General features: G+C 37.2%; 1 protein-coding gene across 1 annotated transcript in view; it reads right to left on the bottom strand.

Annotated features, from left to right (window-relative positions):
• The window catches only part of ADGRV1 (adhesion G protein-coupled receptor V1), a 293,978-nt gene extending 278,705 nt beyond the window's left edge, over nucleotides 1–15,273 (bottom strand). The window contains exons 1-3 of the mRNA XM_075488638.1: nucleotides 15,252–15,273; nucleotides 3,043–3,227; nucleotides 1,081–1,230 (exon numbers count right to left, since the gene is read on the bottom strand). Of these exons, the coding sequence (XP_075344753.1) occupies nucleotides 1,081–1,230; nucleotides 3,043–3,227; nucleotides 15,252–15,273 (357 nt within the window). The remainder of the gene's footprint in view (nucleotides 1–1,080; nucleotides 1,231–3,042; nucleotides 3,228–15,251) is intronic.
• Nucleotides 15,274–16,599: the final 1,326 nt, after the last annotated feature.

The following is a 16,599-nucleotide window of genomic DNA, read 5'->3' as shown; positions in this document are numbered from 1 at the left end:
ATGGTGATGGGCAAAAAATACACATTTTGATTTTACTGTCATTTAAGAGTACATATTAGCCTATGACAAATTGTATGTCTTTTTATTATATATTACAATGGAAATTTTTTAAAGGAATAGAATGCACCAAAATAATTCTCAGTTACTGAGGAAATACACTCTATACAGTCAACACAAAGTGCTTGAAACAAACTTTGTAAACGATTAATCACAGTTTGACAATCTATTAATGACAACGTAGCAAGAGGGGACCGGGTATGAAGCATGTAGCACTGCCAGGAACTCCAAAGTTGTTCTTTCTTTCTTAACATTTGTATAAAACTGAAACTTTGAAGCTATTATACAGAGATATCAGCTAAAGGAAACAAATCTTTACCATGTTGTAAAAACGAGCTACTACATTTACAAATCAAAGGAAGAAGGAAGGGAAAATATGCATTTTTATATTCACTGCAAACACCCCAAGCTGTGTAATAATTGGCAATAAAACATAAAATCTATCTGTACTGAACTGACATCAAGCTTAGTCATGAACTGTTACCTAAAAAAAAAAAGTGAATGTGAACTCCTCTCTTGTAGCATGACTCCTGTGAGACGGAACAATATGAAGAGACTTATTGATAGGTATTTTAAAAACTGTTTGTTTGGGTTTAGGTAAGTCATGTTTACCCTCTGCTTCCAGAGGACTGGAAGTCATCCTCTTTCTTTTGTTACTTCCACCCTCTCTTCCAGGTACGGTCTATGCAGGAAAACAGGAAAGGCTGAGAGTCTCTTCACAATCTGACTCTTGTGGGCTCTAGTACACCTTCAGATGTCCACAGCTGAATGCAGTGCCTGCTGAAGTTTCAGACTAAGTCGGTACTGCACAGCAACATCCCATAGGGACACCCACAGGAATGGCAAAACCTTCTAAAGAGCAGTAAGCACCATCCTGGCTAGTCTCCAAATTTTAGTTCTTACCTATTAGGATTCAGACTCAGAAGCACTACGAGTACATTGAAATCTATGGAATACCATTCATTTATGTCAGATTACTCACGGTTTTCTGGGGAAGAGGTAAAGTGAACACCTGAGACTTACTGGTAGTGTCAAGTAAAATGTGAATGTCTCATCAGCCTCTGGAAGATCATCATCACAGACAGATATATACACTGTTCGGTTTGTTTCTGTATCGGGTATAAATGCAGCTGCATATGTGTCAAAAAAGTCTCCTGTGTTTTCTCCATCAATCTGCAATAAATACACAACTGAATGCCATCTTCTTCTTCCCCCACTATCTTCTATAATATTATTGTGGACTCATGTAACAGACTTCATACATTCTTCTTTCCACATAATTCTTCCCGCAATTTCCCCTGCTGTCATACAGTTAATTTCTGGACAGAAGATATAGATAATAACCCCTTGTATCCATGCTGAGTAACCAGGAAAAAACCAAACCAAACCAAACCAAAACAAAACAAACACAACACTTTACTGAGAACCATTTATGACTTCCTTCCTTGCAACTGGGTATCTTTTGCATAATGCACCATATGGCCAGTTTTTTAATGAAAAGCTATTCCTAGCACAGATCTGTATACCTCATAATACTCTACCTGAATTAAACTTACCTTAAAATGTAAATGCCTTCTGCCTTCCTGTCTCACTCCAGAGACTAGAAGGAGCCTAGGCGTTTAACCTAGATTAACGTTTTGATTGCCAAAGTTGGCAAGATGAAGTCTCCTATAACGAACTGCCCTGCTTTCATTTCAGTCAACAAAAGAAAATTCCACTGATCCTACTGTAAGTAAGGTGGTTAGGGGAGAGATTACAATGGCAGTAGTGTCAAGACAGCAAAGTGTCTGGGTTTACAGTTGGAAGCTGAGACTAAATGGAGAGAAGCAACTGAACCAGCATAGCTGCCACACCTGCAACTACCATCCTTCTAGGCACTAAAGGTTTGCATGAACCATTGTGAAAAAGGCTATTCTTCATTTGAGAACAGTGAAATTAGAAGTTCAGTGAAGGAAACAAAGCACGGAAGGTATTTTTGTGGCTCTCACCTATCATTGGACATATAGACAACTACTTTTTATGTATCTGAGCCAACGCTAGACTTACCAAAAAGCTCTTACAAAAACAGGCTATAAACACCTTCCTAAAAGAGCTGCTCAAAATGTTCATGTTAGAAACAAATTCTGGAATTTCAGGTCCTTAATAAGGAAACTAAGTTACTCTGCTTGTTACATGAGTAAAGAGCACTAGTTTCAAAGTACAATCACATTTTCTCAAGGTTTTCTCCTCAGATGTTAATAAAGTGTGAAATCCCTACAGATCAATTTCTATTCCTTCTAATTTCTAAGACATATATTTTTCATATTTAGTTACAGGAGAATTAAATGCTGTGCAGGAACACAGATAATTCCTTTTGTCTACAGACCTTAGAAATTCATAAGCAGTACATCTTCTCTGGTACACTGCTGTGTTCTCATGTGGTACTCGTACCACATAGCATCTTACTCCATACACATACAGTATAGCACACTCTAAGCTTTAAACTTTCAAAGGGAGTATTATTGACATAATGGTTAATAACAGCTAAGAAATAAAGGAAAGAATGTAAAAATACTAACTCTGATCTCCAAATGAATTGAACAATGTAATTTTTAAAATTCATATTGAAATCTGACTCAAACAGTGGAGTAGCTATTAAATTGTGGGTTCTACTGTAATGTGGAAAAGGAAAAGTTGTTATATAGCCACATTTTCAGTATGAGCTCACAGCCACAATCGAAATCAAACAAGCATATCAGTTTGGACTTCTACCTGAGCAGTAGGAGCTGGCTCCTTGAGGAGATGTTCATACCATTATTTTGAAACCATGGATGCAGCCAGCAGGAATTTACTCAGTTACAGAAACTGGGTGTTGCCTCTTCAAAGTAAAGCATTGTCCCAGTAAAATACTACTCTCTTTTCACTGGCTTGATAAAAACAGGCAACATTCAAAACTTCAGAAAGATATTAACATTTACTGAGAATATAACTAGCATAGTTTCTTACCGACACAATTGCTGTGATGTTAGCAGGCTTCCCTGTCCTTTCAATTACAAGACGTATAACAGTTGTACTTGTTTCATTAACTACAAATTCTGTTTGTCCGCTGAACTTCACTTCTGTTTCTCCAGATGTGAAATGAATGAATAATGCTAAAAGCAAATAAACTAATAAAGAAGCAGAGGGCATCCCTATAGAAAAAGAAAAGAATAATAAAAAATAAATTGTGAGTCTAAAATACATTCCCGGTCAATCTTAGCGATCCAGTCAACCCTTCTCAACCCTTTAAATACTGTGATTATCTTGTGAGCTTCAGAAATGAGACAAAAACATGCCCAGGTCTCAGCTATAATCAAGTCAGATACTGTAATCATCATCTACATCTAATTCTATTTTCATAATTTTCATCTAGTGATTTTCTAGGCAGTATTTATCAACTTTTTTCAAGTGGAGGAATAAGTAACTTCTTTTAAGAAAAAACAACGACATTGCCACAGTTGTTTTCATTTTCAACCAACAGATAATTAGCTGAAAGGTTGACAGTTCTATTTCCACTTTCTTTGCTCTCTTGATTCTCTTTAGAAATAAACATGAATTGGCAGGAAGGGTAAAGGGTTGGATGTTTGCCGTCACCTCATAGACCATCTTCTGACATCTTATGGACCATGAAATGTTCTTAAACATTTGCATATTTACTTGAGATTCTTTTCACTGCTTCTCTTATCCCATGATTCTTTCATGTTTTCTTGTCACAGAATAACCGCGGAACATTTTAATGCCATTGTAACCTTTGTACAGCCAGAGCTTTATTTTTATTTGTTTCTGCACAATGTCTAGTTTTCTTTTCCGTTAGGATAAGACAACTTAAAACTAAGGTGGTTTACTTCTCTTACATCAGAGTCCAGTTATGTAATGTAAAATACAAGTTTAAGTTCCAGTGAAGTCATCAGGTGTTGATACTGTGAAAGATACATTTTTAAGAGGCTCTGGCACAGCAAATTGGAAACAGCTGCTATGTTATGCAGGGGCTTATATTGTACAGTGCTGACCAGAACTGAGAACTTGGATGCTGGATGGAGCAGATTTCTGTCATAAGGATCTGAGCAATTTTTGAACAAACTAAGAGAACGAAGTTGTGCTCTAAACAACAAAAAGCATTACAGCATGGATCTTAAATGGAATTAGTTCTTTCAGCAAGTTTCTTTTAATCTGTAGTCACTATTTTATAATGTTACCTTTTAAGATTTCTGTACAAAAGATACAAACAGTATTTGTGTAATTACACATATAAATAAAATGTCACTTTGCTTAAAATTATGCTTCCAAATGCTATGCTTATCAGACAAATCTGGTCAATGACAGTTGGATAAACTGTGCAGAACATATTATATTAATATTTGCATATCAATTATATTTAAGCTCAGCCATGTTTGCACTTGTTTCCGTTATTTATGAGTGACAGTAAATGAATATTTAGTCAGAAATGGTCACTGAAACAGAAAATGTCATGCATATATTGAAACGTGTTTTTGTAAAGCGTGTGCCAAATTTCTAATCAGAATACATCTGAGGTCCAGCACAGATTCTGAGTGTTTTATGTACACAGTCAGGTAGCTTTAATCTTGCACTGAACAGAGAATAAGACAGCCTTCAGACCACTAAAATTAACACAGCTTCAGAAAGACTTCAAGACTTCGATTTATCTTACAATAAATTCTGCCTGGGCAAGGGTGAATTTTATGTTGTGAGGACTTGAAATAAACTGCTTTCAGGCAAGTTAAAGAAAAAAATTATCCACAGACATGACATATTAAATAACTGGAAGTTGTAAGTACAGTCAAGAAAACTATCAGTGTCTCTCAGAATTCCTACAAGCAAAGACTGGTGAGATGACAAAATTAGCCAATTTTAATCACTTGTAATAAAAATTTGCCTAGCTCTACTGAACATCACAGAGGGAACAGGTGAGCAATGAATTTAAGTGCAAAAAATCAGGACTAACCATTTTCCCTATGAAAATAACTATCCATTTTACAACCTATTTGAACAGTGTTTCATTATTTCCAGCAAAAATGTCACACAGTAAAATAATTTTGCTGCAGAACTTCGCGTTGCTATAAATTTTTATTACTATGAACACAGTACTTCAAGATATCCATGGCTCTTACTGAGAGTTCAATGTGTAACAGATTTTCAGGAACAATGCTTGATTCCTACATATCTATCTATTTAGTAATTCTAGTGCAGAAAAAGCCTACAGTAGGAAGCAAAGATAAAATAGATATACATAAACCCCCTGGGATTTAAAATTGTCAGCATTTCCAAAGCTGACTGTATTAACTTGCAAAATGTTTTTGTTGTTTTTATGTGGAACTGCTCTGAAAAATACAGACCTTCAAGCTGGAAAGAGAACAGTTGTCTAACCTTTGTAAACTCTGAGACAATTACACTGTCTGCAGATGCAGGCATCATCCATACTAAACTGAGGAATTTGTTGACCTTTTAGCTTCAGCTGTTACCTTGTCATAGACTTCGCAAATATCTTCCCACGGTACATGCTTCTAGTAAATAATACTGAAAACATGATCCTTGAGGGCAAGATTACAAAGTTTAGAATTACTTGAATTCTATTACTTCTACTAGAGAGCATTCTAAAACTATAGGATTACTCCTGTGGAACAAGAGAGGTTTCACAATCATACCATCAATTATTTAGCTGGTGTGTATTCTTCCTTGTTACATTATTTGTACTAAGATTTACTTTGCAGAGCCTGCCAAAAGTAGAAAGTAGTTTTTACCCTTTTTATATAAACTCAACTTTGAAAATCATTATTTTCAAAAATTGATGTAATTTAATAAAAATAACATAAATCAAGACTTAGAGAATGCAGAACAAATTTATTCAAATAGCCAAAAAGATATTATAGGTCACAGTATTTTACTTTATTAAATATGAACTCACTTTGTACACTAAATTCCTACATAAATTTATATGGGAACACAATTTGTTCCTTATTATCTGCATTGCATAAAGTTCAGCAGAAGCCTTTGCAAGACCAGGGATTAAAAGACGGCTCTTCCCCACCTCCCTCACTCCAGTAAACCACTGGTGAGTTTAATTTTTATTTTTTTTTCAAATGAAGCTGAAACTCTAGTCCTTGTTCACTGCTAAATTTTGGTAAACTATGCGTTTGCTGCATCAAATACTCCCCTCTGCTTCAGCTAAATATTACTGAGTTCAGTTCTCTCCATCCAGGATATTCAGTCAGGCTTTAAAATAGATTAATGAGTCAAAGTAATGTAAATGTTTTTGAAACAACAACAAGCAATGGAATATTATACATCTTCAGAGCGTGTACAAGTCGATGGACCAACTATTCTGTTACTATGTTCTGACTAAAGCCATTTCAAATAATGATCTGTAGTATCAGTGGTAGTTTAAAGCAATGCTACGTACTGAGGCCTAGATGATGTTTGTAAGGGGTTTATAATAAAAGTTTTGGGCATCAAAACCAAAGGAAAGTACCTCTCAAAAATTATCCAGACATTTTAATGGTATTAAAGAATCTTAAAAATCTAAAAAGCACATTCGTCAACCATATAATTAAAAAAAAGTAAAGAAATCTAACTCAGAATTCTGAGTCATGATCCCTAACTAACATTTTTTTTCAGTCTGCATTTTATGGCACTTCCTGAAGTGCATTTGTGTTTCCCCCAAAAACAGAGAATCCTAGTGTAGAACCCAGCAGAGCATACACTGATTTCACACAGTAATTTCCACAGTAATGTCACAAATTATGTGAGGAGTATCATTTCAGTCTATTGCCCGGTTGGCGCCAAGGAAAGGTAGGTTTATGAAACTGGCGTTTCTCATAACTGATGAATCCCCAGGAATAGCTTACTTTTTCCACTCAGTTTCTGGAACAAATTTCAGATGAAGATTTTAAAGTTTATAAAGAATGAGTGGTCTTTTCTGCAGACTTCTGTAAAGAATGAGAAGTCTTTTCTGCAGATTTGTACACTGGCTTCTGTGCTTAATAAATCAAAACCCTTAAGAATGAAAATATCTCCTGGCTGTTTTCACTGAAGGGTGAGAGAACCTACAGACTAGTGGCACACGGAGAGATCATGAAAGGCAATAAAAGGTCTACAAAAGATTCCAAATCTGAAATGAAATGAGCATAAAATGCCAGATATGGAACGGAGAATGGCAAAAGAAAGGGGCGTTCACTAATAAAGAAGCAGATGGAACAAGATATTAAGTACCCTGTACCTCAGACTTGCCATTGCTGCTCGGGAGAAGAAACAAGCAGGTATGCTGAAGCAGCACCTCTCCCAGCAGCTACAGCTTGATTACCACCGCTCATCTTCGCAGAACTCACTGCAGATTTCTGAAGTCCACGCACACAGCGCAGCAGAGCAAGCGTAAAGCCTAGCGCACTCTTCACTGCCTGTCCTTGTCTACTCCCCGTGATTACAAATACCCAGCCAAGTAGAACATTCAAAAACTGGCATGCCTAGTACTTTGCATTGAGTACAGCATTACCGCTATCAATGGTTGCCAGAGAGAAGTCTATTCACAGCAGAGATGTCAGCACCCAGCAGCATCTTTGGCTGAATACAATGGGAGAGAGATACATGTGCTCTTTCATATGTAAAGAGGAGATTCTCTGTAGTACACAGGAACAGCACAGAGCAAGAAGTTTCACAAGGTCATTGCCCTTGCTGCACCTGTTGTAGAAACATATTAAAAACCTGCATATTTTCAGCATTTTTATTTTAGGCATTCTCAGAACCACTGAAATTTACAGCAGTACTGGAGAATAACCTAGGAAAGCAGCAGGAATTACAAAAACTTTTATTTACTAAACTTCTCCTTTCTATGTTGTCATGATCCCAAATTAAGAGAGAAATATTTTATTTCAGACTGGGGTTTTCTTTGCCTCAAAGGTCCCACAGTTCACACATATGCAAAGGAGGCCACAACAGCTGTGTCTCCAAAACCTAGCATTTGGATAGTGGGTATCGCCCAAGTCTGCTCTGTTGGTTGTTGTTTGTTTTTTGGTTTGGGCTTTTTTGTTTGGATGTGGGATAAGTAAGTCTCTCACTCTAATAGAGACTGGAAAAGAGACTGTTCCAAAGACACGATTTCAAAATAATATCTTCCTATATCCCTTCTTTGCCTTCAACCTGCTTCAAGGCGGATAAAGCATGAGAACTATAGTCAGTCACAAGCACTGCTTTGTCTGCACCCCTGGACTGCACTAAGAGTTGCAGCATTTGGGGCAAGAGTCTGTCTCACCCATTTCCATACACGTTATTCAGTGTCACTGGATGCCTTTGCTTCCGATTCTTCTCTAGGCTTTCCTGTCTTCCTCTCTGCTACAAAGACATTCCAGGTACCTGCCCATCAACCCCCTTCTTACTACTAACATTGGAAAGTGCTAGCCAAAGCACAAATGCAGACTACTAGGTGCTGAAAATCCCCTGATCAGCTTTCGCTGTCCTGAAGTTTTTGGGCTCAGCTGCTTACTTACCTACTCACTACTGCTGCCGTGACAGAACATTACCACAGCGCAACCTCAGGTTGCATCTGCGTTTGAGATCAATGACACCGACATCAGTCAACCATTCTCCTGACCATTTGCTTTCTAACAGTTGCAACATTTTTAAAAAATCTAATCATCTGTGATCGTATGTATCACTGGGAATGGTCAATTTAATGTAACCTGAATATCTCCATGGCGGTAGATTTAGATCTCCATGAGGGTAGATTTAGACTAGATATAAGGAAGAAATTCTTCACTCTGAGGGTGGTGAGGCACTGGCAGAGGCTGCCCAGAGAAGTTGTGGATGCCCCATCCCTGCAAGTGTTCAAGGCCAGGTTGGATGGGGCTTTGAGCAGCCTGGTCTAGTGGAAGGTGTCCCTGCCCATGGCAGGGGGGTTGGAACTAGATGATCTTTAACATCCCTTCCAACCCAAACCATTCTATGATTCTATGATTCTATATGAAAATTCTTGCTCATTCAATTATGTTCCCTTGAAAAACGCACGCACCCTTCAACATAGACATCTTATCCTAAGGAAGATGCTTAAGGTGCCTGCCATTGTATTTATGTTTACCAGTCAGAAAGGTAAATCTATCATCAGAGCCAGGAACCAATACTGAAAGTGGTAAATCTGCAAGCCGAGGCCAAGAGAGAGGCCTGATCAGAAATCCAAATCATCTTATCCGGTTATTAGAGGTCACTAAAGAGGTAAAAAGTGTAATAAGCCCAGAGTACCCCTGTAAGTTTTCTGGCAGCTACTTTTCCCTTCCTCAGAAGAATCTGAGTGGATCTAAACTATATCCTTAAATTTTAAGTTCTAAAGCATGTAATCATCACTGGAGAACCAAGTTTTATCTCTTAAGCCAGGTAATGCTAAAGGCTTTCTGAGGTAACCGCCTGCTCTGTCTGTTCTCATTCTGAGCAGGGAATAAAGGGCAAAACTCTCAAGCAGCGCTGAATTCACTTCTGTTTGCTAGCAGCAAGCAGAGAGAACACAAGCCTCTTCTGCAAACATTTGCAGTTACCTTATAATTTGCTGGTCAAACAGAGAACCAGACAAGATCCAAATTATTTTTACCCAGAGTACCTCCAGTGAAAAAACTTGGAGTTATTAAGGTTACTTTATATTAGAACAGAGATCAGAGTCTAATGTAAACAATTTTTGGCTGAAATCTGCTAATTAACAATGTTAAGAAATACAGCAGTAGGAATCTGAATTTGCCCTAATTTGTACCAACAAAACAACCCTGATATCAGCTGCAGAACTGCTAATTTATCTCATGCAATTGATGAGAATCTATCCATATATAGTTCTAACTATATAGTGTAAAAAACCAAGATATTATTTTGGAATAGTTCCACTTGGCATATAGTATAGATTTAAGCAAAAGGTAAATCTAGTTTTCAGCTCCACACTGGAAATCCTTTTCCACCTACATAGTTCTAATGAAAACACTAATAGAAATTATTCTACAGGGTTTTCCAGAGCCAGAGTCTAGCTTTTTACCTAGGCATTTTGCTCTAAGTAGGGCTTGAGACACTATAAGCACTCATACTCTCTCTCAAACGGTTTTTTGCACAAAAAAGCAAGCAGATTTAAAAAAAACAAAAACAAGCAACCCAGCCATGAAGGTGCTTAGCACTCCCAGCTCATGCTTATTGTAGAAGTAACTGTACAACAGAGCCTGCCACAGCATCAGGCTCTTACACATACAGAACCAGAAATCCAGCCGAGGAAGGTCTGCAGGCTTCAGTGAGGAACACCCATTTATTCTACTTCAGTAAAGATCTGAAGTTTCACAATAATTTCCATTTGTATCTCTGCTTTGGAGGTTTCTCACATGTTCTCAACACTTTTACTTAACATATTTTTAGAACATGTGAGCTAAGGGCAAAACTACCATAGCTTCAAATACCTAGTACTTGTCCTGAATGAAGTACTACGGCCTGAATGAATAGCATACATCAGAAAAAGTAATTATGGTCTTCTGCAGTACAGTGGTTATTTTTCTCATACTTAAAACCAACTACTGTTTTGCAATAGTGCTTCACACATAATAATTTTGCAAGGAGAAAAATCTGAAAGGTATAGAACAGTAAATTACAGCCTCATGGTGGGGATTAGATGGCATTATTTCAGGTATACTGACAGAAGAATTACTGCTATCCACAGTGGATTCTTACAGGTTAATACACATGTATGAGCCAAACAGAATTTTTATGTGTTGCCTAATTATTAGAATAATTGTGTCAGTGAGTTATTCTTGAGTTCATAAAAGTGTATTATTAAACACGAAAATTTTTATCAACTCCATATACTAAATTTAAGACATATATCAAAACAAGCTTCATTTCTACAGTTAAATGTATTTATTTTTTATTAGACTGCAGCAAACAATGTTGGTTTTATTACAGACCTGTATTTTACAAAGTCCCCCCTCCAGACGTCTTTCTGTAGAAGTAAAAATACAGAATCACAGAATCTTGTACTTCTACAAGACTTCTTTCTGTAGAAGTAAAAATACATTTGTATGATTTTTGAGAAGATGATTAGCATGGGGCCCTCACTCTAATCTATACTGTGAATCAATCTCTTAAATCTAGGCAATCCGTTTTTAAATAAAACACGATAAAGTATTTATGTGGTGAAGAGAACTCCCCAAGCAAAATTTGTTTGGGTTCAAAGATTTCTCACACTACATTTATCATGTAGTGTGCTTTCCTTGGCTTTCTAAACCTTTTAACCTATGTCACAATTTAATAATCACTATTTAATAATTATAATCATTCCCTTATTAACTGGGTATTTCTTTTCGTTCTTCTAAGGCACCCTGTAGTTCAAGACAAGGAAATCTCTTTGTTGATTAGTTATTTAAGACCAGCAACAATAACTATGCTGGAAAGAAAGGTGCTTTGAGAGGATTACACAGAGCTAGTTCTCAACAGCACCAAGCGGAGAGAAGCAAATTACAAACCCAAGTACTTCATTGCATGTAACCAAATTGGCTGGTTGAAATGCTAATTGCCTTTCAGCAAAGCTAAAGGCAGACAGGGGACCCTGTGCTTCAGAGAATGACATGCATTTTTTACCCCACTTCTGCACCATTGTCTTGCTGAGAATTATTCAAAATCTATTCATAAAGGTAGCTCTTTTCCTAACCTTTAAAAATGTGGGAAATTTCTAAAGCTCTGACCAATACCTCAGATCTGTTGGTCTGCCAAACCCATAACAGATGGCTGAATTAAGGCCATGTTAAATCCTTAATGAAGCAAAGCTTGAAACAATTCAGAGCAGTAACGTATTGGACCAGTCCAGGATAAGTGACTGAGGAGGAGGAAGTTTCTTTTGCCATCTGAAAATGAGAATCATAACTGTACTCTAACTAATAAATCTATACTAGATACAAAATGAGATAACCAAACAAAAATCTCTTGGTACATAAAAACATATTACTATAACATTCTAGAGGAAATTCTGTCTTCAACTTGCTAAAAAATCCACAAACCCAAAAGTTGCGATGAACATGGAAAGCATCTGCTCTGTTGTTTAATTTTGTCAGAGAAATTTAGCCTCTCATATAAGCCTGTTTAAACAAGTACAATTTTATCTTAATAGCAGCCTTGGTTTGGACTTACAAATTATTTCAGTAAAAGGAACTTAAACAACTTTAACTAGCTTTATAGGAAATATTCATAAGCCAATCCAGGAAACAATGTTTTTCATATTTTATGCATATTTCAGAACTCCCAGTTTCCAAATTCTTTCTGCAAACAGCCAGAAGTTCTCATGCATGGAGTAAATTCAATCTTTAAAATGTTTATTGACACAAAGTATTTTCCAGTGAGATTATTCGCTCAAAGAGTGACTTCAGCAAGTGAGGCTTTGCAGAAATAGTATCATTTGTGATTCAATAGCTTTTTTCAGAGAAAAAAAAGTTACAGCGAATCCACCTGGAATAAGATAAATGGCCTCTAACATTGATCCCTCCTGTCAATCTTTTTTTTTTCTAGGAAACAGTAATATAACTCCTATTAGATAGACATAATTCTTGAATTTCTGGAATTATGACAAATGCCTACAATCTACAGCAATGGTTCTGTGAGCTTTGATTTGATGATGGAGATGTTATACAGTAGCAGAATCTTAATACACATTGAAAGAAGTATTCAAATACTACGTACGCTTATTTCTAGTGAGGAAAAGTGTTCACCGTTACATACAACGACTACACCTAAATCGGCTAGTCTTGTAGAGCTGAAACCCAAGCGCAATTTCTACAAATGAGTAAAACCAATCAACAGGATTACACATGTAAAAATAGTTATGTACGTGATTATATCTCTAGGAGGTCAAGGCCCAATACTCCCTGAGCAAAGAATTTCAACATATTCTTTGTATTTTCTCTCGCCTACCTACATTTTTTAATTTCTTAGTGAACAACTAAATTGACCCAATACCAAGAACACACTGGAAGAGGCTGGCCAAGAAAGAAGAAAATTAGAGAGCAGGGTTATCCAGCAATAAAATTAAGCTAAGTTGCATCAGATATCCTACCTCAAATAACAGCAAGTCAGACATACAGTTTATTGTTTTGATGCTTCCAAAAACACCTTAGGCTAAAATACTTCGGATGTAGTTGAGACAAATTTTAATTCTCCCTTTCTTCGAAGTGTGATGCAAGGACATACTTTTCCATCAAGTTTTCAATGAAACATTCTAAAATTAACGTTTGTTAAGCTTATAGACCATTGTTACATACTTTAAAAAATACAATAATTAATAATCACCTCATTGTTACCATGTTGTAATTCTGAACAACTATGGCAGTTGTGTAACAATATCAAAGGTGATTTGTGAGTCATCAATATTTTTCTCCCAAATTGCCATAAATTGCTTGTGCCCCATGACTGAGATCCTTACAGACCTCTGTAGTGGTATTCTTCTTTAGTGCTATACACTAAAGGTATATGCTTTCACAGCTTTTCCAATAGTTCAGTTTCAGTCATCATATTCATGTGTTAAGTAAAACATGCATCTAAGCATTTGCAGACTTAAGCACTCTTCTTTTTTTTAATGGAATTCCAAAAGTAAATAAAAAAATCTGGAAGACAATAAGTTTAAATAACAAAATTCCAGGTATATTAGAGGTTTTAATAACAGGTTATGATTTAGACCTGATTCTGAAAATTCCATTCAAATACAGCTCACAACAATTTCCAAGGGAAGGATCACACTGTAGGTTGGAATGCGTAAGGATCAATCTCATTCACTAGTATCAACTCTTTAAAACACATCCAGTATTATTTTTCAGCCTTAAAAATGCTGACAGCACAAATAAACTGCCCAGCACTAGTTCTCACAAAAGCAAATATCATTTTTCCCATTGATTTCCATGTGACCAGGACACAGACCACAATTACAAGCGAATAAGCATGTGCTGCCATTATCGATGTTAATTAGTTCACTCAGATGCAAATTTAGTAAATACCATTGATTTCTTCATGCAAAGCTATTAAAACACAAAAGTGTATTAGAAAGCTAGTAAAGCACAAAACTGTACGTTAGAAATCAATAACAACATACATATTAGTAGTAACAAGAAATTAGAAATTTAAAATAGTACACCCTTGAAATACGTTAGCTTTTACGTTATCAAAATATTTGGCCATTTCAATTCTAAGCCCAATATGCCACAAATTATCTTATTTCCTCAGGAACCTGGTTCTCCTTTCCACATGGAAACACTGAATACATTTAGTAGGAGAAAGCTTGTTTTAGGCTTAAGGGACAGATAGACTAAATATATCACATTCTACCTTCAGTTATTAAACTGCTCTCACGGCAGATTCTCAAAATGCTTATTATTTAGCTGAAAGACTCATTGTAGAAGATGCGTGAGAAGTATTATCGGAAAAAACACTTTCGGCTTATATGTAATGCATAAGGTTTTTTTAAATCACATGTTATTTCACATCTGCACTATAAAGCAATTATAGACTCATTAAAAAACAATGATTGATGTTTGGCAAGCAGTGCCGTATACATTTGATCTTAACTTTATCTGGGCTAGGCAGAGTGAATTATGCAATGTCTTAAAGAGAATCAGCATATCAAAAGCATGAAGCACGAGCAAAAGCACTTACATGTCATATTTTAATTATTAAGATATTTAAAACTCATTCCTTATCAGACGATGATTTGAAAAATTCATTCTTACTTATAACTCACTCTCCTCTGCAATACACAATGCATACGCAGCTCCTCCACTTCTTTTATTTTCACCTAATTTAAATGCCCAAATTAACGTTTTGTGCATTTTTGAGAGTTAAAAATTGCCAGCTAGGACACTTCAGACTGAGTTTCATCCTGATATGATGCCCTGAGAAAAGGATTTTCCATCGGAAAGACTATTGTCTCCACCTGCCCTGCTCTGCAGAGCAGAAAGAGGAGCTGCTGGAACAACAGAAACCTTAGCAGACTCTTACTATCCAGCAGCCCCTGACGGGTGAGCGACACGCTCGCTGTCTGCCGCTGCTTAAACCCCGTCCCTGCTGCAACAGGTGCTGCCGGCAGAACCCTCGAGCTGGACAGTGAACATCTCCGCAGCCGACACAGGACGCTTCCAAAGCGACTACCACCTCAAACAGAGAGAGAACGAACCTACCTAGACCCGGGGACATGGACATTCGCGTCTTCTGGACTCAGCCAGCCGCCTGCACGCTCTCTGTCACTCACGCATTATGCATTCCCCTCTCCTACTCCTCCCTCCGCTCCGCGCAGCGTCCAGCACTCTCCTCCCTCTCCTGACTCCTGCTGCCTTCCCACTGCTGTGGAGATACAAGGGGGTGGGATAGAAGAGGACAAAATTTTTTCAAACCCCAGCAATTGCCCCGGCGCTGCTGTAGTTGAGATAGAGCTAGCCCCTCCAGCCACTGTCTCAGCAGTCCTTCCTCTTAGCTAGGACTGCACTCTTTTATTACTGGAGGCAGCAAAACCGGCGGGTTTTATTACTGAATTATGAAACATTCTGGATTCAAGTCCTGGGCTTCACCAGGACATGCAGCTCATCTTAATTCACAGCTATTCAGTGCTAAGCAGGGAGAAACAATTTCCAATTAAATATATCAAGCGCTCTGGACTCAGTAATTTCTCTAACTAATATTGAATTCACATTTTATGGTCACCACCATTCCAGGCAAATCCTGAGCCCCGGCAGAGATACAAAGACACAAAGGCGGCACTCAGATCTTGCCAGTGTTGGGCCCCAAGCTCCCCAGTTCCCCCATTTAATAGTAAACAAGTGTCAAAATTCCTACTTATCCAATAGATGTTGATGCATCTAAGCCCCAAAACACAGAAAATACTGAATTTTGATGGAATTTCACTTAGTCCCATTTACACAATCTTCACTATATTTCCAGAACCTGTGAGACAGCTACTAGATCTTAAAAAGTGGAAATGCTATTGCAAACGAATGCAGCAGCAGCAACGCAATTTCATGTAGCCCAATACAGTCACATCCATTAACACTCCCACACTCCCTGCATCTCTCATACAAATGGAAACCATTCTATCAAACTTTAAAAAAGCGTTGATTCCAACTCCAAGGAAATCCAACTGCCAATACATCCCTAGTCTACAGCAGTACACAACCACATATCAGATACTTTGAGCCTTCTGGATCCTGTCTTTTTTTTTGTCCCAAATCCTCAGTCTGTTCCATCAAAACAGTACCCCTAAGTAGCTCAAAAAATCATGCCTCTGACACAACTCGGTGCAAAAGCAATGTAACAACCAACATGCACCTAACGTGAAACTTGACAGATGCGTTTTTCAAAATCTCATATTGCTTATTAGTATTGAATACGCAGAATCTATTGTAAATGCCTATTTTAATACATATTAGCATATCAGTATTTAGAAACAAATCCAAATATAACTCTAGCCTAATTTTAGATATTAATACTCACAGCTTTATTTCACAGACAGCGCATTTACAAAAAGGGCGGAGG

This window comes from Mycteria americana, chromosome Z (genome assembly GCF_035582795.1).
Source record: "Mycteria americana isolate JAX WOST 10 ecotype Jacksonville Zoo and Gardens chromosome Z, USCA_MyAme_1.0, whole genome shotgun sequence".
Classification (NCBI taxonomy): domain Eukaryota; kingdom Metazoa; phylum Chordata; class Aves; order Ciconiiformes; family Ciconiidae; genus Mycteria; species Mycteria americana.
Note: the sequence above shows the minus strand (reverse complement) of the source record. Positions and strands in the feature narration are given on the sequence as shown.